At 54.3% G+C, this 22,862-nt stretch overlaps 1 protein-coding gene across 4 annotated transcripts in view; it reads right to left on the minus strand.

Moving 5' to 3' along the window:
- Positions 1–22,856, minus strand: part of TTC38 (tetratricopeptide repeat domain 38) — a 29,326-nt gene extending 6,470 nt beyond the window's left edge. Inside the window, exons 1-14 of one of the 4 annotated variants that reach the window (XM_017850796.1) lie at positions 22,750–22,856; positions 22,231–22,308; positions 18,701–18,782; positions 17,012–17,183; positions 15,347–15,520; positions 12,321–12,396; positions 9,312–9,431; positions 7,024–7,083; positions 5,784–5,822; positions 3,927–4,008; positions 2,506–2,671; positions 1,499–1,658; positions 1,161–1,269; positions 410–880 (exon numbers count right to left, since the gene is read on the minus strand). In XM_017850796.1, coding sequence (XP_017706285.1) covers positions 1,210–1,269; positions 1,499–1,658; positions 2,506–2,671; positions 3,927–4,008; positions 5,784–5,822; positions 7,024–7,083; positions 9,312–9,431; positions 12,321–12,396; positions 15,347–15,520; positions 17,012–17,183; positions 18,701–18,782; positions 22,231–22,308; positions 22,750–22,782 — 1,302 coding nt within the window. In that variant the 5' untranslated portion in view covers positions 22,783–22,856 and the 3' untranslated portion in view covers positions 410–880; positions 1,161–1,209. Of the gene's footprint in view, positions 1–409; positions 881–1,160; positions 1,270–1,498; positions 1,659–2,505; positions 2,672–3,926; positions 4,009–5,783; positions 5,823–7,023; positions 7,084–9,311; positions 9,432–12,320; positions 12,397–15,346; positions 15,521–17,011; positions 17,184–18,700; positions 18,783–22,230; positions 22,309–22,749 lie in introns of those variants that run through there. The other 3 variants (XM_017850794.1, XM_017850793.1, XM_017850795.1) reach the window with 3 other exon arrangements.
- Positions 22,857–22,862: the final 6 nt, after the last annotated feature.

The following is a 22,862-nucleotide window of genomic DNA, read 5'->3' on the forward strand; positions in this document are numbered from 1 at the left end:
CCCCCCCCCAGCCACACCACCCTCCTAACACTCACCCTCCAGCCACGCCACCCTCCTAACATTCACCCTTCAGCCACGCCACCCTCCTAACATTCACCCTCCAGCCACGCCACCCTAACACACTCACCCTCCAGCCACGCCACCCTCCTAACACTCACCCTCCAGCCACGCCACCCCAACACACTCACCCTCCAGCCACACCACCCTCCAGCCACGCCACCCTCCTAACATTCATCCTCCAGCCACGCCATTCTCCTAACGCTCACCCTCCAGCCACGCCACCCTAACGCACTCACCCTCCAGCCACGCCACCCTCCTCACACACCCTCCAGCCACGCCACCCTCCTAACACACTCACCCTCCAGCCACACCACCCTCCAGCCACACCACCCTCCTAACACTCACCCTCCAGCCACGCCACCCTCCTAACATTCACCCTTCAGCCACGCCACCCTCCTAACATTCACCCTCCAGCCACGCCACCCTAACACACTCACCCTCCAGCCACGCCACCCTCCTAACACTCACCCTCCTAACACTCACACTCCAGCCACGCCACCCTCCTAACACTCACCCTCCAGCTATGCCACCCTCCTACCAGCCCCATGCCTGGCCTGGCTAAACCCACTGCACTTTCGGGTGTGCCCTCAGCTGCTGCTCCCTCAGTGTGAGTTTACGTGTGTCTGTGGGACTTACTGCTCCCTGTCGCTCCCCCAACTACAGATGGGCTCCTGGTAGCCAGTGCCTGGTGTGCCTGTTCACTGCTACCTCTCGGCACCCAGCGCAGGCAGGCAAGAGAAATGAGCTGAGGTCTGAGCATTAGGTGTCAGCCAGGTGCGAAAGGAGAAAGGGTGTTCCAAGCGTGCAAAGGCCCAGGAACCTGAAAGAGCAGGACGTATTTGCGTACTCGGGTCGCTTAGCATGGCTAAAAGGGAGTGGGCTGGGGAGGGTGGGAGGTTGGACCTGGGGTCGAGCTGGCTCCACTTGGTCAAATTGAGCCCGCTAACAAAGGAGAACCAAATTCCCCGCAGCTTCCCAACCTCACAGCCTCAGAAGCAGGAGCATCTCAGGCTAAGGGTGGTGGGGCTTCCAGGCACTCCCGAGGTCTGCAGGGAGAGCCTGTGAAAGTCAGGAGTGCTGGGCAGGGGCCAGGAGCTCACCGGGCCACGTTCTTATGGACGCTGGAGGTGCAGTTTAAGGCCGCATGAATCAGCAGCTGGTTGAAGACGTCTCTCTGAAATACCAGTTGGGCATGTGAGGCTCCGGCACCTGGGGAAGGGGGAGGTGAGCCCCCGCCCACCGTGGGCTGCCTGCTCTCCAGGGGGACAGTGGTGTTGATGCCACACCCTCTATGACCAGCTTACAGGGCGGGAGCGTGAAAGACACAGTCACATCCACATTGTGGGCACCAACACCACGGGAGAGACTTGGGGGCTGCAGGGTGCCCAGACTCCCTGGCCCAGTCCCCAGGCACCCCGGCTGGCAGCCATCGGCTCACCTGGGCATTGCTCCCACCGAGCTGGACGATCCGGTAGCGGATGGGCAGAAGCAGCTCCAGGACGCGGTCAGGGTTCCCGTCCTCAGCCTCCACCAGGGCCTGGCACAGGGGCAGCCCCACATCTCGGGCCAGGAGGTGCTGGCAGTTCTCCCCTGGAGATCTGCGAACCCGAGACAGTGCCCTCAGCTGCCTGCCCATCACAGAACATCCGGGAGGGGCAGGGCCATTTCTTCCTCAGCAAGGTGTCCCTGGCCCAGTGCCTGACACATGCCACGCTGATGAGGTGAGGTGACAGGCGGGGCAGCCCATCGAGGGGACGGCACAGGGCACTAAGCTCAGACCTGGGTTGGAGTTCGCCCATTTCCAGCTACCTGATCCCCCACCTTCTGGACTCAGTTTGCTCATCTGTGAAGCAGGCATAACAGTGCCAGTCTAACAGAACTGTCATGATTGCTGACAAGACAGGCAAAGGCCTGGCACTGCAAGTCAAGGCAATCACCACCCCAAGAAGGGAATGGGCAGGGCAGCCCAGGTCCCCCAGGTCAGCCCTCACCAGCTCTTGACAGGCACCATCCCTGATTTAGATGGGGAAACTGAGGTTCAGACCAGAGGAGCACCCCGTCCAGGACCTCAGGGCCTTTAAGCAGCAGGTGTCTCTGGTTTCAGGGCTTCACTGTGTCCTCTCCACAGGAGGCAGCCCTGTGACCCTGAGGATCTCATACCCACAATGGGGATGGAGGCAGCTCTGTGTCTTGGGGCAACCAGTTGTACAGCTGTGGGCCACACACCTGTGGGTGCACACACCTCGGGGGTCTGTCGGGGTCCTGCACAAGAGGACGCATATCCTATAGGGGGTGCACACCTGGGAGCAGCCTCCATGGGCATCCCCCTGCTGCAACTCAACAGGCAGGGCAGGCCACTGAACAGGTCTCGGCATGGCCTCTAGCACCCCGTCACCCTCTCGGCAGGGTGAGGACCCCCACCCCAAGAAGGTCCCCTCTGCATACTCGCTGGCGTCCCGCAGGGTGGTCAGCAGCTCCTGTGTGGTCTGGTGGTCGTGTGCACCCAGGGATGCCATCAGGAAGTGTGCGTCATTGAACAGCAGGATGTGGTCTCGGCTGTGCTTCCGGGTCACAGGCAGGACATCCTGCCACCGCTGGCCCACAGACACCCCTGAGGACATGAGGAGGAGACCCAGGGCCTGGAATGAGGCTCTGGGGTGTGTCCTGTGCAAAGGCCTCCCCCACAGCGCTTCCCTTGGAGGCCCTGATGACCTTGTCCCAGGTGAGAGGCCGGGAAGGTAGGCAGGGCCATAGGCAGCGTCTGGCCTTGTGCTTAGGCCTCTGTTAGGACTGTTTAATTATAGAAGCCATGGACACGTTAAGTAGGAAGCATATTTTAAAAAGTGTCAAAGATTATTAAACAAAACCTCTGTCTGCTTTGACAAACCCCAGGCCTCTTGGATCCCTAGGCCTTCCCACACAACCCCAGCTTCCCCATGGATGCCCCGGGCTCCCCACTTTTCTCTGGGTCTCCAGCCTCAGCCTGCCCTTCCCACGGGTGGGCTCCCTGGTTCTTGCACCCCTCAGCCTGCTGTTGCCTGATCTGACCACATCGAGCCTGCCCTCTGGCCTCTTGTTCTGCAGCAGGCTGCTGGCTTCTATGTCCCGGTAGCTTTGGATGGTCTGCTTTCTCTGAGTGTAACTCTTTCCCTTGTCTCTGCCCAGCAAGCCCCACACATGCTTCTGTGGCTCACATTTCACCTCCATTAGGAAGCCTTCTGAATCTCTAAAACAGCCTGCCTTGTACTCCCTCCGGTTCCTGAATTGCTCAGCCCAGGCCTGCACCCCTCATTGTACTGCTGACCCAGGGCCTAGCCCAGGCCTCTGTGGTTCCAGATGGCTCTGCTGAGCCTGAGGTAAGGGGAGAACCATCTGGCACCCCAGTGATTGGCTGGAGCCCTCGACAGCCCCCAGAGCTGTGGCTGATCCCTCCAGGCTACCTGCAGAACATGACAAGGTTGAGAAACCTGTCTACAATCCCAGGGAGTTGAGAAACTCTCTCATATTTTAGGAAAGGAGGTGGCACCGAGACAGGTGGCCAGGTGCCACCAGTGCCCCGAAGGCTTGGCAGGCCGGCAATGGGAACAGCACAGCAGGTGCCGCCCTGGGTGCAGAGCTGGAGGCTTCCACATCGAGGAGCGGTAGGAACTGTTAGAAAGGGCAGTGTGGCCTGGGCATCCCCTTCAGCTTGGGCCAGCTGGGAGGCAGTTGCAGAGCGGTACCCAAGGCAGTGGCCAGGTCTGAAGAGGAGTCTGGAGCGGCTCACCCATGAGCTCTTGCCCAGCCCTGGGCCTAGGCCACAGCACCCTCTTCCTCATGATGTGAGAGGAAGAGGCAGAAGCCAGTGGGGCTGCAGGGGTGGCTACCTTCCATCTGCAGGCGGTAGAGCATGGAGCAGCTGTCCACCATGTCCAGCATGGTACCACTGGCCTGCAGGCTGGGAAGGATCTGGAAGACAGGGTGCCAAGGCGGGCTCAGCCGGTGGGCCAGATGAGGGGGCTACAGGCACAGCTAGGGTCAGCCTGTCTAGGTGGGGTGGGGCCCGTATAGAGCAAGCCCTCTGCCACTGTCCCCATCACCTCAACTGACAGGCCCATCACCCTTGCCTGGGGTGTAGACTGCTCCAAGCACTAGAGGGGTCACCAGGCAGACCTGAAGAGAGTCCACTGCATTGCATACCCAGGGCCCGGACCAGGCCCAAAGCATCTGCCACCTCCCACCCCCGGGCCTCAGAGCACACTGGTGTGAGGGTTGTCTGCCTGATCACGTTTCTAGACTCAGCTTTGCTGAGCAGGCCACCTCGAGTTCTTGGAGTATGTCACCCATCACTTCTCTTTTTTTTTTTTTTAGACAGAGTCTCCCTCTGTCGCCCAGGCTGGAGTGCAAATGGTGCAATCTCGGCTCACTGCAACCTCCACCTCCTGGGTTCAAGTAATTCTCCTGCCTCAGCCTCCTAAGTAGCTGGGATTGCAGGCACCCACCACCACACCCAGCTAGTTTCTGTATTTTTAGTAGAAACGGGTTTCACCATGTTGGCCAGGCTGGTCTCCAACTCCTGACCTCAGGTGATTCACCAGCCTCAGCCTCCCGAAGTGCTTGGGATTACAGGCGTGAGCCACCACGCCCGGCCCACCCTTCATTTCTTACTATAACTTCCTGACCAAGGGAAATTACTGTGTGCTTTTCTCTGATGTTTAGATCCCCAGATCACAAGCATTTCTGTGGTTCCAGGCTTTTATGATGAAGCCATCCCTGGGGTCCTTGGAGCTGGGAGTCAGGCTTTCTTTTTCCCCCTCTCAAAAGAATGTCTGGGCCCGGGGAGGAGGAATGGGGAGTTAGTGTTTAATGGGTATAGGGTTTCAGTTTGGGAAGATGAAGAATGTTCTGAAAATGGAGGGTGGTGATGGTTGCACAATGTGAATGCACTTAATGCCACAGAGCTGTACCCTTCTTTTTTTTTTTTTTTTTTTTTTTGAGATAGGGTCTCGCTCTGTCACCCAGGCTGGAGTGCAGTAGCGTGATCTTGGCTCACTATAACCTCTGTCTCCTGGGTTCAAGTGATTCTCGTGCCTCATCCTCCTGAGTAGCTGGGATTACAGGCGCCCACCACCATGCCCAGCTCATTCCTTGTATTTTTAGTAGAGACAGGGTTTCGCCACGTTGGCCAGGCTGGTCTTGAATTCCTGACCTCAAATGATCCACCCGCCTCAGCCTCCCAAAGTACTAGGATTACAGGCGTGAGCCACCACACCCAGCCTTGTACACGTAATTTTATGTTATTTTTATTTTATTATAGTGAAGAAAAAAAATTCCGGCCGATTGCCCCATTGCACTCCAGCCTGGACAGCAAGAGCGAAACTCTGTCTCAAAAAAAAAAAAAAAAAAAAAAAAAAAAATTCCTATGGGTAGACTAGTTGTCTTACCAAAGAAAAGTGATCTGAAAGGGCTGGAGGAGAGTCCACAATTGCAGAGGTGAGGCCCTTACATGTGTAAATCTACCAGCACCCTTGGGGTGAGCAGGGCCAACCACTGTCCCCAGCATAGGCAGGGTTACAACATTGCTTGTGGCAAAATTAATCCCATGAGGCCTTACACAAGAAACATGTTCTTGCTCCAGCTGTTTTTCTGGCTGGGACAATCCTGAAGAACTCAAAGATCTGGTCTCTTTGAGACTCAAAGGCAAAACGCTACAACAAATTGAACACGGTGTGAGTGCAACTTACGTGACTATCAAAGATGGTCAGCGCGGCCTCATATTCGCCCTGGAAGAATAAAGTTCTCCTGATTAAACTCTGGAGACAGCAAAGTGTAATACTGGGACGTGAACTGAAAATGGCCAGGCCAAAGCCCCCTGAGCACATGGCCTCAGGCCTCCACCTCCTCTCAGAGGGGGACGGGCAGTGTCTTGGTGGCATTGGGATGGGAGAAGGTGAACCCGCTTTCAACCGGACCTTTGGTTCCCAGTGTAGAAAGGACAGCAGTGCCTGTGCCGCCACCACTGAAGAAACAGTTGCTGTGGAAGCATTCTCTCTCCTAGTGGAAAAGTTAATATAGGTATTGCTCATACTAACTGCTGTAAGCTTTTTCATGTATTCCTTTCTAGTCTTTTTCTTTTTTTTTCTTTGTTTTTGAGATGGGGTCTCACTCTGTCACCCAGGCTGGAGTGCAGTGGCACAATCTGGGCTAACTGTAACCTCCGTGTCCCAGGTTCAAGCGAGTCTCATGCCTCAGCCTCAGGACTACAGGGAGGCGCCACCACGCCCAGCTAATTTTTGTATTTTTAGTAGAGACCAGGTTTTACCATGTTGCCCAGGCTGGTCTCAAACTCTTGACCTCAGGTGATTTGCCTGCCTGGGCCTCTCAAAGTGCTGGGATTACAGGCGTGAGCACTGCGCCCAGCCGCCTTTCTCTTTTCTGCGTATGTTTCCTCTCCTGTACATTTAGCTGGGTTCTGTGCTGTCTTCCAGACACGATATCATCACATTCTTATGTCCTGACAGGGCCCTCATGTTCTCAGCATTTCTCACTTTTTGGACATTCAGGGAGCTTCTAGCTTTTGTGCAGGATAAAGAGCACTGGAAGTGACAGTATGGCACATGGAACCCTGCAGCGGAATCACTGGGGTCAAGGGTGTCATGAGCAGATGCCCCATACCCTAGCTCCCGCTGGAAGATCTCATGGCTCAGGCAGGTACACCCTGCGGGGTGGGGGTCTGGCTCTCGGCTCCAGCCACAGGCACTTGCTCTGAATGGTCTCTACAAGTTATACACCACAGACGTGATTTCCCGGCCTCTACAGTGAAAACTCCCTACAACAGGTCAAGCCTGGAATGCTATTTGGAAACATTAATGCTCCATTGCATCAGGGCTCCACGGGATGTGAATATACAACAAAAGCCAGAAAAATCGTTCTCCCTCTGGAATTTCTACAGGATAAGACAGTGCAAACAGGCGGCCACCTTACCTTCTCAATCAGATATAAAGCCCAGTGCCAATAGTTATGACAAGCCAACATATCAGAGTCCTGGAGGAAAAAAAAGAATTTATGAAAAGTCTGAAGGCCTATGGGAAAAAAAAAATGTTGTTTTGTGCTAATGCAGAAACCATCATTTTTTTTTTTTTGAGACAAAGTCTGGCTCTGTCCCCCAGGCTGGAGTGCAGTGGCACCATGTTGGCTCACTGCAACCTCTGCCTCCTGGGTTCAAGTGATTCTCCTGCCTCAGCCTCCTGAGTAGCTGGGATTACAAGTGTGCACCACCACACCTAGGTAATTTTTGTATCTTTGGTGGAGACAGGGTTTCACCATCTTGGCCAGGGTGGTCTCAAACCTCTGATCTCAGGTGATCCGCCCGTCTCAGCCTCCCAAAGTGCCGGGATTACAGGTGTGAGCCACCACACCCGGCCACAGAAACCATCATCTTTGAGTGCAGGAAACAATATTCTGTGTCTGTGCTGGGTGCCTCCGGCCACATAATCTCTTCCACTTGGAAGGGCAGTGACTATTATGCTGCATTTACCAAGGAGGAAACGGAGGCTAGGGGAGGTTCCCAACCTGCTTGCCTGAGCTGGGGAGCAGCAGCCCCAGGACCGGCGCAGAGGAAGTTACTTCAGCAAGTCCAGTTGTGCCTTCCTTACATGTGAAGTTGAGAAAAGGAATCACAGAGCCACTCCACAGGGAGTGGCCCAAGGCCCATGGGTGCCCAAACAGCTCAGGGCACTTGGATAAACTCCAGGCACGGTGGCTCATGCCTCCCAAAAGTAATCCCAGCACTTTTGGGAGGCTGAGGCAGAAGGATCAGTTGAGGCCAAGAGTCCAAGACCCACCTGGGCAACACAGGGACGAGACCTTGTCTCTCTAAAAAAAAAAAAAAATTTAAATTAGCCAGGTGTGGTGGCACACGCCAGTAGTCCCAGCTATTTAGGAGGCCAAGGTGGGAGGATTGCTTAAGCCCAGAAGGTCGAGCCTGCAGTGAGCCCTGATTGTGCTATTGCACTCCAGCTTGGATGACAGAGAGAGAACCTGTCTCAAAAAAAAAAAAAAACCAAACCAAACCAAAAAAACCTGCAGAGATCAGCAGGCCCAGGGCCAAACTCCAACAGGTGCTGGCAAAGCCCCGAGAGCCAGGGGGGTGGGTGGCACGTCAGTGACTCCCTTAGGCCGCCCTCAGTATGAAGCAGTGTTAAAGCAGGGCCTGTGCTGGGCTCAGAGCTGGCCCCTGCTAGGGTATTTCCAAGCTCGGGAGACTGGACTCATAATCCTCAACAAGGGACAGTGCCCAGCACTCAAAAACCTCAAACAAACCTCACTGTCCCTGAGAAGGGAACCTGACAGCTGCCCCCTTGACAGAGCTGAATCTGGAGGCCCGAGGGTCCTCCACTGTGTGGCTCAGACCGCAGAGCCCCTGCTTGGGAACCAAGTGCTCACCCGTCCCTGATTTCTTGCTGACCCCAAATACAAAGCGGGTATTCAATTAACGCTGAGTGAGCGACCCTGTGTCCCGTCCCGGGGAGGTCCCATCTCCCTTGAGCCCAACAGGCTCTCCTGACGCAGCCCTGTCTGTCCAGAGGGCCCACCTCCACCATGGCGCTAGCCTTTCCTTCTCTGAGTCCTCTGCAGGCGTTTCCGCCTCTGCCTGGACACCATTTTGTGTCCCCTGGAAAGAGGGACTGACAAAGCCTTCTGCACGGCCCATGTCTGCCTTGTACCCGGGCTCTAGGACACCAAACTGTGCAGCTCTCCTCTCCCTCACAGGCCACTGTAGGCTTTGGAAGCCTTGCTCAAGCTGGTGACGGTTGGGATGCTCTCCATCTTCCCCCTCTGTGTGACACACACCTGCTCATCCTTCAGTAGCCAACTCAGAGGTTGCCTCCTCCAGGACACCTTCCCTGGCCACTGTCTCCCCAAGTCCAGTTGAGTTTAATGCTTCCTCTGGGTTTCCACATCCCACAGAGGGTCCCTGTCATGGTGTAGCTCATGCGCTTCTAGGAGGCTAATCGTTCCTCTTGACCAGGCCCTATGAGGACAGAAGAGTCTGGGCTGGACCCTCAGTGGAGTTGCTAGGGCAAGGTATAGGCCTGGGGTGGGGACTAGAATCTTGACTGTGCTCTGCTCAGCAGCCAAACACCTGAGGCATGTGCAGGAGAAGGAGGAGAGGGAACCATGCCCCGTAACTCTTGTCCATAAAGCCTCAGCCTAACTCAAGAGGACGCACTGCATTTCCCAGGGAGGTGAGCCACCGACAAGCATCTTACCTTCCAGTGGGTCTCTGAGTGCTGCATGAATTCCAACCCATCCTTGATCTCTGCTTTCATCTCGTGGATGTGAGCGATGGTGTGCACCGACCATGCATCTGTCGGGTTAATAGATAAAGCCTACACAGGGTGCGGGGAAGAGGATTCCAGATAAAGCAGATCAGTCAGGCTGCCAGGGCAGGCGATGACAGGTCTCTAAGGGGCAAGAGGGGCCTGGGTTGAATGGGGTGGAGCAAGTGGGGGGACAGGGCTCTGACTCAAAACACTGACAATCAGCACCGCTTCCCGCCTGCCCAGGCACACCAGCTCACAGGCCTCACTGCCCGGTTCACAGATGAGGAAGCTGAGACTTAGGGAGGCTATGCGACTTCACCCAGCGGGACAGCAGCAGGATCTTTCCAAAGCCAGGGCTCAGACCCAAGCCCACAGCATTCTGCACACAGCCGAGGTGCCTGCAAAACATGCCCGCCCTCTCTGGGCCTCAGTTGCTGCCAGGAAGGCCACGGATGCTGCCTTCCTCTTAGAGAAGCGGTTACTGCCCATGTGAATGCGGTGTGAACTGTCAAGTCCTCCAGTGGCTGTGGCTGTCTCTTCCCACTACCACATATGTGAGGACACGTGGCTTTCTGCGTGCAGAAACAGCTGGCTTTAAGGTTATCACAGTTCATGACAACAGCCGCTCCCATGACCTGTGAGCTTGACAGCGACCAGCGAGGCGGCTGGACTCATGGAAGGATCCTCCCCGCCTAGCTGTTTCTTTCTTCTACTTATGCGTTCAGCTCATGTTTGCTAAGCATCTACTCAGTCCCAGGCGGAGCTTGGAAAATGGAGCAGTAAACTGAGGCTGACAGAAGTCCCACTGCCTGGCTTGCGCCCAGGTCCCCCATGCCAAATCATGAGTTCCCACCAGCCCCACTGCCTCAGTCTCCCCACGCCTTTCACAGGGGTCCAGAAGCCCCACGTTCCTCTGCCCTGGCCCAGCACCTGCTGAGAGGCTTTTGGCAGGAGGTCGGCCCCAGCAAGCCCTGCCTCTCTGCCCACCACTCAGCTTTCGTGGGCCCAGTCCACTCTATGTGGAAACGGAGGGAAAGGAAGCGTGTCTGTAGGGGACTGTGGGCACCCCCGGGGCAGGGGCTCTGAGCACAGGACACTTGGGCACAGTCTAAGCAGGCTGGGCGTGGGGTCCTGAGATGAGACCCTGCTATTCTACTTTCATGCATGGAAGGAGTGAAGGGTGGTGGCTGTCACCAGCTCTGATGGGCTGACTGGCTTCCTCCCTCTCTTGGAGCCCCACCACGGTTCCCTGGGAAGGAGTCCAAACTGCACTCCCAGGCTACAAGGCCCAGCAGAATCCAGTCCTCCCCTGCCCTCTACAGTCCTGGCTCCTGGCTCCCCGGCTTGCTGCCTCCTCCCTAAGCCTCCACCCATCGAGCCACTTGGAGCTCCAGGTCCCCAAGCTCTGTGGCTGTGCCTGTGGCTGCTGCCTGCCTGCTCCTGCCCTGGCTCCTCCTGCCCTCACTGGCCTGGGGCTGCAGACACATGGCCCATGTGTTACCACCCCTGGCCCCATCACAGCCCCCTTTTCCTGCCCAGTAGTTGCCTGTGGGGTGCTGGTGTTGAAGTCAAAGAGCTGGTGCCTGCAAGACAAGGGACAGGAGGCGAAAGGGGATCAACGGAGCAGGAATGGACCCTATCCACCACTTCTTGCTCCTTGCAAGGCATGGGGGGGACTTGCCACATCTGGTTTGCCACAGCTACTCTTGTCCAGAGCTTCTCCAACTGTCTCAGGAGCTCTCAGGTGCCCAGATGGATGCCATCCATAGGAGGGCCCAGCTGCCATGGTCTCCAAGGGACTTTCCTACAGCTGATCCCTGGATGTGGTGTCTGGTCACCTAGGCCATAGAACCAAGACTGCCAGAAAGCCACTCGGGTCCCCCACCAGCCCTGACTCAGAGTTAAAGCCAAGAACGTATCACTCAAGACACAAGTCTCAGATTCTATAATCAGAGCAGTCTTCAGAGAGCCCAGGAACCATTGGGCCCCAGTGCTGTCTCCTGGGGAGGGTGCTGCAGGCCGACTAGGGTAACTACTGGGGGAAGAACCCCAGCCAGGATGTTGGGAGGCACGGCCTGGAGCAGGCAGCTGAAAGGACAGCCGTTGCCAGGTCGCCTGGGTGGAATCCGGCTCTGCCATCTCCGAGCCATGTGGCCTTAGGCAGGCTCTAGCCTTGGCCTCTGAGCCTCGGGCCCCTCATCTGGGCAACAAGGAGTTGAACATCACGTGGGCAGAGCTGTGTGGACACAAGCAGACACATATAAAGTGCCACACAGAGCTGGGCACAGGAGCAGCTGTCACTCCCTTGTGCATGGCAGCCCCTCCATGGGCCTCAGTTTCCAATCTTGCAAGAAGAGAAGTACAGGAGAGGGACCCCCAGAGCATGAGACCACCCGCGCCCCATGCCTGACAGCTTAAGCCTGCCATCTGGCCCTGGGACCAGTTATGCATGGGTGCCCAGCAATCGTCATGACTGGCCATCATCACTCAGCTCCCTGAACCTCTGGTGCCGTGAGTGATGCTTAGAAATGCAAAGTTCAGGAAGGAAGAGGCAACGTTTATTTACACTTTGCCTCCTACAAACTCCTGTCCCTGCAAAGCAATGTGGGCGCTGGAGCCAGGCAGAGCTGGTGGGAGCCCAGACCTGCCACTCAGTGCAACCCCAAGTGAGTGGGCTGACCCCGACTCCCTGTACCCCATCAACCTCATCTGTAGACGTGGAACCAGTGTTAGCTAAGGAACGTGGCTCTGGGGACCTCGGGGGGCCACAGGTGAATGACAGCCCCTGGCAGGCAGCAGCTGCTCACACTAACTTGAGCTCCCCAATCTCTCTGAGGAAGTGAGAGCGGGGATGGGGTTCACCAGGGTCACACATGAATGGTGCCCCTCACATGCCCTGGTCCACCCGACAGCTGTTCCCCGAGGGGTCAGGCACCTTGGGAAGGACCCACTTACCTCTTTGGCGAGTTTTTCTGCCCGGTCGTAGAAGTTGGTTTCCATCAAGCCAAAAGAGTAGATGCCTTTCACATAGCTAAACACAGAAAAAATATCTCAGAATACAAAATGATGGACAAGTAGCAGTTTAAATTGTGTCCCCACAAAGATACACTGAGGTCCTAACCACCAGTACTGGGAATGTGACCTTTTTTGGAAATAGGGTCTTTGCAGAGGTAATCACGTTTAGAGGAGGTCATACGGGATTAGGGTGGGTCCTAACACAACGACTGGCGTCCTTAGAAGAGGGCTGTGTGAAGACACAGATGCAGAGGGAAGGAGGTAGGTAAAGACCAAGGCAGAGTGATGCAGCTGCAAGCCAAGGGACTTCAAGGCAACTCCGGGCACCGCCAGGCACTGGAAGAGGCAGGAAGGACCCGCTCCTGAGGCTTTGAGGGCGTTGGCCCTGCTGACACCTTGGATGGGACTCTTGGCCCTCAAAGCTGTACCTATGTGCTGCTCCAAACCACCTAGTTTGCAGCCCTTTGCTATAGCAGCCACAGGAGACGGACACAACCTCCAACTCCATGCCAAGCTCTGTGCTTTTCAGCAATTCCGTCCTTCAGACTGGTGAGGGGCAAGATGAACATTATATCCGCACAATAATCCCCAAACCCAGCACAGAGAACGGCCCTGCTCCTCAATTAGCATCCCACCTTCTAAGAATCAACACGGGTCTCCACTGAGAATAACAAGGGTTCTTTCCCTCCTGTCTGCATGGTGACATCCACCCAGAGGCATGACCCAGGGGCACCGCCCTGGGAAGCCTCCGTGACCTGTGGCTGTCAGCAGCTCCTCCTTGGCTTCCTCAGTGCTGTACACGGTCCCCTGCCTGGCCTGGAATGCACTCAGTGGACAGCTGGGTCCTCCTCAGACCCGGAGCTCCTACAGGCTGGGACCTGTCTGTCCAATTCACCCTCAGCGCAGGCCCAGCCCAGGATGGGCTGGAAGACACTACTGAATAATTGCACACTTCCAATCTCTCTCTCTTTTTTTTTTGGAGACAGAATCTCGCTCTGTCGCCCAGGCTGGAGTGCAGTGGCACAATCTCAGTTCACTGCAACCTGCGTCTCCTGGGTTCAAGCGATTCTCCTTCCTCAGCCTCTTGAGTAGCTGGGATTACAGGCACATGTCACCCACACCCAGCTGATTTTGTTATTTTTAGTAGAGACGAGGTTTCACCATGTTGGCCAGGCTGGCCTCAAACTCCTGACCGCAGGTGATCCACCTGCCTCGGCCTCCCAAAGTGCTGGCATTACAGGCGTGAGCCACCGCGCCCAGCCCACACTTCCAATCTCATCTGCAAGTGCACACCCGAGTATCTAGGGTGGTCACACATTAAACAGATTTCTTTCCTGTGATTTCTTGGGGTTAAGTTAAAACAAAATAGAGCAATGGGGCTTCTGTTTGAGACGAAGATGTTAGCCTCACTACTGTGCAAGGAGATTGATTCTAGTTTTTGTTATTCATTGAAGCAATGTTCTTAAGCACTGGCTTCCAGAGTTATCTTTAAAAAAATATACATATGTATCGTGTGTTTACTGGGGTCATTTAATCCTCAAGACTTAAGCTATTTCTTGTATGCTTACTGTGTGACAAGTACTACTAGGTTCTTATGATGGTTAATTTTTTACGTGTCAATTTGGCTGGGCCATGGTGCCAGTTGTTTGGTCAAACACCAGTCTAGATGTTGCTGTGAAATATATATTCTTTTAGAGACGAAGTCTTGTTCTGCTGCCCAGGCCGAGTGCAGTGGCATGAATGCCAGCTCACTGCAGCCTCAAACTCCTGGGCTCAAGAGATCCTCCCATCACAGCCTCCTGAGTAGCTGGAACTACAGGGACACGCCACCGTGCCTGGCTAACTTTTTTCATTTATTTTTTCTTTTTGTAGAGACAGGGTCTTGCCATGTTGACCAAGCTTATCTCGAACTCCTGGGCTTAAGCAATCCTACAGCCTCAGCTTCCCAAAGAGCTGGGATTACAGGCATAAGCCACTGTGCCCAGTCCTGTGAAGCTATTTCTAGATGTGATTTGAGTAAAGCAGATTACCCGCCATGTGGGTGGGCCTCATCCAATCAGTTAAAGGTCTTAAGAGAAAGACTGAGGCCCCTAGAAGAAGAAATTCTGCCTGCAGACTGCCTCCAGATGCGAGGCTAATGCTGACTCCTGCAGAAATTCCAGCTTGCTGCCCTGCCCTACAGATTTTGAACTTGCCAGCCCTCACACTCACATGAATCAATTCCTTAAAATAAATCTCTATCTCTCTGTCTCAGAGCTCTCTGGGCTTCTCTGGAGGGTGCTGACTAAATAATACAGCTTATTAACCTCTCTGAACCTCACAACTATCCTGTAATGAAGCTGCAGTGAAGTCATTCCTGTGTGGTGGTCACTGGGGCTGTTCATGCACATTCCAGGCCTCCTTCTCTTCCCAAGCACAAGGTAGAACTGTACTTCCTGGTCTCCTGTGGGTGGGCGAGGTCATGTGATCAGTTCTGGCCAATGACTTGGGAGTGGCAGGGTATCCTTTTCATTCTAAACCTTTAATTGCCACTGTAAGCCCCCCCCAGGAAAGCTTGCTTTTCCCTCTTAGTGACAGGTGTGTCCAGAGGGCAGCTGCTTCATCAGCTGGGATCCTGGATGCAGACAAGGACATGGCGGCAGAGCCCTCATCCCTCCTAAGGTGCCATGTAGTATGAGTAAAAAATAAACCTTTGCTATAATAAGCTTTGGGGAAGAAGAACCAGGGGATGTTTGTTACTGCAGCAAAAACAATCCCATACTGACCAATACATAATGGTACTACCTCATTCACAGGTGGGATGAAAATCAAATGAAGAAAGTGAAGCCTTTGAACTTTAAGGAACTAGGAGAATAGCAACAATGGTCCCATTATTTTTAGGACAGGCCCAAGAGAGTCACCATATTTTTAGGGCAGAACAGAGAGATTAAGAAACAGAAACAATGTGATTTCCAGCTGGCACATACCTGCTTAGGGGGATGTCAGGTGTCCAGAAGGGGTAAACTCGAGCAACAGAATCTCGCATCTGTTCCTGACAGCCCAGGTAAAAATAAGCATCATGGGAAAATTTCAGGGCCAACATGTCTGTTGGGTGGTCCCGGAGAATCTGTTCCCATAGTTCACAGGCTTTCAGAAAGTTCCTGGAAACCGAGAAAGATTTCTCACCAACACTGAACACATAGTCCACCCACACAGGGAATGTAAGAGGCATCGTTTCTCACCAATGTCATGGTCTACATGGACGTGTTTTTTTAAAAACCAGTTTCTGGCCGGGCGTGGTGGCTCCTGCCTGTAATCCCAGCACTTTCGGAGGCCAAGGCAGGTGGATCATGAGGTCAGGAGTTCAAGACCAGCCTGGCCAAGATGGTGTAACCCCGTCTCTACTAAAAATATAAAAATGAGCCAGGTGTGGTGATATGTGCCTGTAATCCCAGCTACCTGGTAGGCTGAGGCAGGAGAATCGCTTGAACCCAGCAGGCAGAGGTTGCAGTGAGCCGAGATCGTGCCATTGCACTCCAGCCTGGGTGACAAGAGCAAAACTCTGTCTAAATAAATAAATAAATAAGTATCAATTTCTGTGTTAGGTTATGAATCAGAAAACTGAAAACCCAGTGGGAAATTTTACTGTTTAGTTCAACTGGAAAAAAAAAAAACTGGTTTAACAAATTGCCGAGGATAATCCCACCGGAGACGGTCAGACACATGCAGGAAGTCTCCGAGGTGGAATGACACCTGGGATGACTCACCAGGAAGACCAGGCAGCACCTCCCCAGTCTCCGGGTTCGGAATCCCTGAGCCCCTGCACAATCGGCTAAGGTCATGTAACTCTGCAGGGCATCTCACCTGCCTGAGCAGATATGGGGGCTGTCCCAGAGAACGAGGGAACCAGCGTGGGAACAGTGGGGGGATGACGTGAAAACCAGTGCAAGAGCAAGGAACATATGGGTGAAGATTTGATTTGACTGTTTATTTCCCACCAGAAGAAGCATGTTTTCTTCTGTCTTCCCTAACCTAGTAATTTCTGTAGTGTGACCCTATTATTTTTGTAAGGAAAATAATACACAATTTACTTAATGAAACAAAGTAAGTTACTTTCTTTTTTTTTTATTTGAGATGGAGTTTCGCTCTGTCGCCCGGGCTGGATTGCAGTGGCCGGATCTCAGCTCACTGCAAGCTCCGCCCCACGGGTTTACGCCATTCTCCTGCCTCAGCCTCCCGAGTAGCTGGGACTACAGGCGCCCGCCACCTCGCCCGGCTCGTTTTTTGTATTTTTTTAGTAGAGACGGGGTTTCTCCGTGTTAGCCAGGATGGTCTCGATCTCCTGACCTCGTGATCCGCCCGTCTCGGCCTCCCAAAGTGCTGGGATTACAGGCTTGAGCCACCGCGCCCGGCCAAAGTAAGTTACTTTCAACACTAAGTTGGGAATCTTCACCAACTGCTTCCTCACTCAGCACTCCACCAAGGATGGGGAAGCAAAGAGGATGTGATTTTCCGTGAGAGCATCTCAAGAGGCGAGGAGAGAATCGCTCTCCCATCCCGCCCTGCTCCCAGGGGCGTCAGGAAAGGGATACCCTGCCAGTCCCCCAGCACAGCCTCAGGGTGCCAGCTCCCGGCTCAGGGAGGCCCCTCACCCCTTGGCAAATGTCTCTACTGCAGACACGTGCAACTGCTCCCGCCTTGTCAGCGGCTGGGTTCTTGAAATCTCCACCATTGTCTTCACAGCCAGGTCCAGTTCTTTGTCCAGCTTCACGGAGCTTCCAGTGCCAATCAGTACAAGGCCAGTAGAGATGGCGTGGCCCATCGCTGGTGGGAGGTTAGAGAATGGCTGGTGGTTCAGCCCAGCCCAGCCCAGACTCCATATGTTACAGAGACACCCCATGTCCCAGGAGGGGCCAGCCAGGCAGCAGTAGGCTGTGCACTGTGGCCCTGATGACTGCAGAACTCAGCCTCGGTGCTTGTCAAGCACAGAGGGAATGGCAAGCCTAAAGGCACCCTTGAATATTTGTCTAGTGAGGGCACTGTGCTGAGTGCCAGTGTCTAAAGCACCTTCCCCTTCACTGGATGAGCCACTTAGCATCTGCCTGCAGGCTCATCAGTGGCCACTATCACACAGCCAGCACACGGCTCCCAGGAGGCATCAGTGGATGCTGCTCATGACGGTCTGGACCAAGGAGGCCCCGGAGCACAGAAGTCATGATCCCATCTGTGCTGCTCACACATGCTAAAAGTTAGGGTGGGGGTGTGTGCCTTGTGGCCCTCGCAGCAGCCTTGTTGGCAGGAGTACAGGCCCCCAGGCCACACTCTGGGAGGGCCAGGGTGTCCACTGGCATTTAGAACTTGATCACTGGCTCAGGCCTGGGACCTAAGACCCAACCATAGTGCGAGGACCACCCATGTGGCCCCTGGAAAACAGCTGGTGATTCCGATAGTCGAGCCCAGCCCAGCCCAGCCCAGCCCAGCCCAGCCCAGCCCAGCCCAGCTCAGCCCAGCCCAGCCCAGCCCAGCTGATGATTCAGGTGGTTGAAGGCCCCTGATCAGGGCTCAAGGTCTGCTCAGAGTCCGAGCCCACCCCTGGCGCCTGGCTCCCCACGACTGGGTTTGGCTCTCCGTTCTCCCCCAGTTATTTCCTTGTATTTCCTCTCCAGGGCAGTACAAGCCCCTGCCTTAAATCTGACCAGGCTGCAGCAGGGTGAGAAGGGGGTCCCTGCCACCGTGACAAGACCCTGTCCCCTCATCAGCCCTTCCCCCAGGCCTGGAACCTTGCTGCACCCTGGAACCACCCACCTTCAATGCACTGTGCTGGCTTCCCATGCCCGCTGTACACATGGCTTGCCTGGATGCCAGCCTCTGTCACCCATCGGTGACCACCTCACCCTGGCCACTTAGATGAGGTCTCACTGGTCCCCTGATGGAGGCTGCAGCAGCCACCTCTCATGTTCCAGGGATCTGGGCCTTAGATTCAGGAAGCTTATCTAATCCCAGTTGTCAACCACCAGCTGGGTGGCTTTAAGTACGGTCTTACTCTTGCCAACCCTCAGTTTCGTCATCTGAGAAATGAGATCAGCATCTTTATTCAATAATTGATGGTAATCAGAGAAAAGGCAAGAAAAATGCCTATTAGAACCTGGCATCTTTATGGAAGTGACTGTTTTTCCAAATACAAAGGCGCTGTCATCTTCTCTCCCTCTGTGCAAACGCCACCCTGGTTACTGCCACCCAACCTGCCTTCCCCATCCCAACCGTGTGCCTGTGATAAAGGAAAGAGAGAGGGGCTGGTTGCGTCAAGCGGGGTCCCTCCACCCAGGGAAGGTGTTACTCACCGAAGGTCGGATCTGCTGCTTTGAGCTTTGACAGGCAGCCCTCGATGCCACCGAGACTCTTGTCATTGGTCCATTTTACATACTAAAATGGGAAAAGGCAAAACAAGTCCTCACGGAGCCCTTGGATCATTCTAGCAAAGGTGTGGCTCTAAATCCAGGTTCACACTCTGGGAGGCCAAGGCGGGCAGATCGTTTGAGGTCAGGAGTTCAAGACCAGCCTGACCAACATGCTGAAACTCCATCTCTACTCAAAATACAAAAATTAGTGGGGCATGGTGGTGCACACCTGTTGTCCCAGCCACTTGGTAGGCAGAGGCATGAGAATCACTTGAACCCGGGGGGCCAAGGCTGCAGTGAGCCAAGATCACGCCACTGCACTCCAGCCTGGATGACAGAGACTCTGTCTCAAAAAACAAAAAATAAAAATGAATCCAGATTTGTTTTTCTTTGTAGAACACTGAGTGTTTTCTGGACTCTAACCCAAAGAAGGCATAACCTGGCTGATAACTTTCTTTATATGAAGAAATGAAATACGCATCACCCGAGGCACACTTTCTAAGGCTAGGGATGCTGCATTTCCAAAAAAGAAACATCAAAAGGCAGGTTCTGGCCAGGTGCGATGGCTCACGCCTGCAATTCCAGCACTCTGGAAGACCGAGGTGGGTGGATCGCTCGAGGGTAGGAGTTTGAGACCAGCCTGGCCAACATGGCGAAACTCTGTCTCTACAAATAATACAAAAATTAGTCAGGCATGGTGGCACATGTCTGTAGTCCTAGCGACTTGGGCAGCTGAGACTTGGGAAGTTGAGGCAAGAGAATCGCCTGAACCTGGGAGGTTGCAGTGAGCCAAGATAGCGCCACTGCACTCCAGCCTGCGTGACAGAGAAAAGAAAAGAAAAGGGCAAGTTCCTCCTGACAGGTGACCTGCTACACATCGGCTTCTTCCGCCCTAAGAGGAGCCTTGAAGTTGGTCACGACAGGAACATTCCTGCTTCTTATTCATTCGTTTTAAAAATAGTCACAGTAAACATTCATTTTAGAGAGTCAGAAAGACACAAAAGCTGAAAGATAAAACTTATCTTTTTTTTTTTTTTTAAATTGAGACAGAATCTTGCCCTGTCGCCCAGGCTGGGGTGCAGTGGCACAATCTTAGCTCACTGCAACCTCTGCCTCTAGGGTTCAAGCAATTCTCCTGCCTCAGCCTCCTTAGTAGCCAGGATTACAGGTGTGCACACTGCACCTGGCTAATTTTTTTTTTTTTTTTTGAGACAGAGTCTCGCTCTGTTGCCCAGGCTGGAGGGCAGTGGTGCTATCTTGGCTCACTGCAACCTCCACCTCCCTGGTTCAAACAATTCCCCTGCCTCAGCCTCCCAAGTAGCTGGGATGACAGGTGCACACCACCATGCCTGGCTAATTTTTTTGTATCTTTAGTACAGATGGGGTTTCACCATGTTGGCCAGAATGGTTTCAAACTCCTGACCTCAGATGATCCACCTGCCTCAGCCTCCCAAAGTCCTGGGATTATAGGCGTGAGTCACCGCGCCCAGCCCATCGTCATTTTAAACAATTTGGTGTATTGGTACCTGGTCCTTTATTCAAATGCCTCTTTTTTAAAAAAGTCCTAGACCTATAATCATGCATTGGATTTTAAAATATGCCCTTTCAGTTATCTAACCTACATCTACACAGAATTAGTACATGTATGTATGTGTGTGTGTGTGTGTGTGTGTGTATATATATATATTTTTTAAGACAGGGTTCACTCTGTTGCCCAGGCTGGAGTACAGTGGCACAATCACAGCTCACTTCAGCCTCAACCTCCTGGGCTCAAGCAATCCTTCTGCCTCAGCCTCCCAAGTAGCTGGGACTATAGGCTACACAAGCATTTTGACAAGATAGAGGAGGGTTGGCACAGAGATTTAAAGAATTGAAGTTCTAACACAGGACAGCACAGAGACACCAATACACAGGACAAAATATGCACAGGCTGGGAGGATGAGCTACCACTGATTGGGGATGCGGTGTGTAACAAATCGAGTACTAGGGGCCGGGCGTGGTGGCTCACGCCTGTAATCCCAGCACTTTGGGAGGCCAAGGCCAGGGGATCACAAGGTCAGGAGTTTGTGACCAGCCCGACCAACATGGTGAAACCCCGTCTCTACTAAATATACAAAAAATTAGCCAGGCGTGGTGGCGCGTGCCTGTAATCCCAGCTACTCCGGAAGCTGAGACAGGTCAGTCACTTGAACCCGGGAGGCGGAAGTTGCAGTGAGCCAAGATTGCGCCATTGTACTCCAGCCTGGGCAAGAGGGCAAGAGTCCATCTCAAACAAAAAACAAATCGAGTACTCTAAAGAGGCCAGCGAGGTACAGGAAGGGCAAGTGAGCCAGGTGAAACAGAAATAAACAACTCAGATGCCCACAGCAGAGTCCCTCGGCAGGGCAGGCTGGGAACAGCAGGGCAGGCTGGGAACAGGAGGGGCACCCATGGCACAGCTCACAGCATTCCATCAGTCCTCTCTTGTTCAGCCAGTAAGCTTCTAAGAGCTCCCTGGGTCCTCATGTTATGTGGATGAAGTCAGTATGCAGGGGCCTCACCGCCCATGCCAACGCCAGCTTTAGTTTTCTATCAGTGTAGTTAGGCCCAGGTTCACCCTGGTTCTGCCTCTAATTCATGGACAACCTTCAAGTCAAGTAGGTTCAACTCTCTGAGCCTCAGTTCCCCTACCTGTCAAACAAACTAGTTGGATCTTCTGAGACTTCTCCTAGTTCTAAAACTATAGGACCCTTCATGGGTAGAGAAACAACTGGTAATGTGGCAGAAGGTGTTGGCACAGTCTAGGTGAAGACAGTATATTCACAGATGCATCCCAGGACAGGATACCATGTCCTAAGTAGCCGAGCCCTGCATCAGACCCTCAGCAGGCCACAAGGGGAGGCCCAAGGAGGCCAGCACCCTCAAAAAACATCCCCATGGCACCCACTGCTGTCCACCCACCACTCAGAGTCCTGGGGAAGGAGGGTGAGTGCAGAGGCCCTCTCAGGACGCTGTGGGCGGCAGAGATATGTCCCCACGCTCCCACGTCCTCCAGTACAGAGTGCACAGATGTACTGCCATCTATTGCTAAGGTCATGGTGCAATTTAAAAAGCATTCCCCAATTTAAAAACCTTCCCAGGCCGGGCACGGTGGCTTACGCCTGTAATCCCAGCACTTTGGGAGGCAGAGGCGGGCGGATCACAAGGTTAGGAGAACGAGACCATCCTGTCAACGGTGAAATCCCGTTTCTACTAAAAATACAAAAAATTAGCCGGGCGCGGTGGCGGGCGCCTGTAGTCCCAGCTGCTCGGGAGGCTGAGGCAGGAGAATGGGGTAAACCCGGGAGGCAGAGCTTGCAGTGAGCTGAGATTGCGCCACTGAAGTCCAGCCTGGGCGACAGAGTGAGAGTCCGTCTCAAAAACAAAAGCAAACAAACAAAAACCTTCTCGTAGACCTCCACAGAAGGGGCCAGGGCCTCTCTAGGCAGGCATACCTGGGTCAGCGTGGCATCAAACAGCTTGCAAGCTTCATTGCTTGTGGTGGAGAGCGGGAGCCTCGCATCCTTCCAGGCCTACAGACAGGAAGGAGGGAATGGCAGGGCTTTCTTCCCAGGAGCCCTTCAAACTTCCACACACACAAGTCACCTGGCCCCTCTGACCTCCACCTTCCTCATCTGCAAGATGGGCTCAAGCTCCCTGTCCCGGGCTGATTCCAAGGAGCCCCTCACCTTTGCGGGCTTCCCTGCGTCCCACGCCACGCCCAGTGAGCTACGATTTTTAGGAGGTCTTGGGGTCTCCCTAATACCCTGACAGGCGCCTCTTATTTCCCTCAGTGGGGACTCCACAAGAAGGGCCTCGGGTCCCTTCCAGGTGTTGCCGCGGACGCGCCCGTGCGCCCAGGGCTCACCCTACGCCCGGCGCCCAGGCCATGTCTCCCGCCATTCCGCCAGCACCAGGCCACTCCCAACACCCGGGGCCCGAGGGGCACCTGGCCGGGGGCAGCCTCCGTGTACCTGGCAGTCGCGCAGAGGTGAGAACGCGGCCATGTTGCCCCGGGTCGGAGTCTACGGGGAGCTGCGGACACCCGGGCCTTCCGGGGGGGGGCGGGGCGGGCGCGGAAGGGGCG

This window comes from Rhinopithecus bieti, unplaced genomic scaffold (assembly GCF_001698545.2).
Source record: "Rhinopithecus bieti isolate Rb0 unplaced genomic scaffold, ASM169854v2 scaffold_32081, whole genome shotgun sequence".
Classification (NCBI taxonomy): Eukaryota; Metazoa; Chordata; class Mammalia; order Primates; family Cercopithecidae; genus Rhinopithecus; species Rhinopithecus bieti.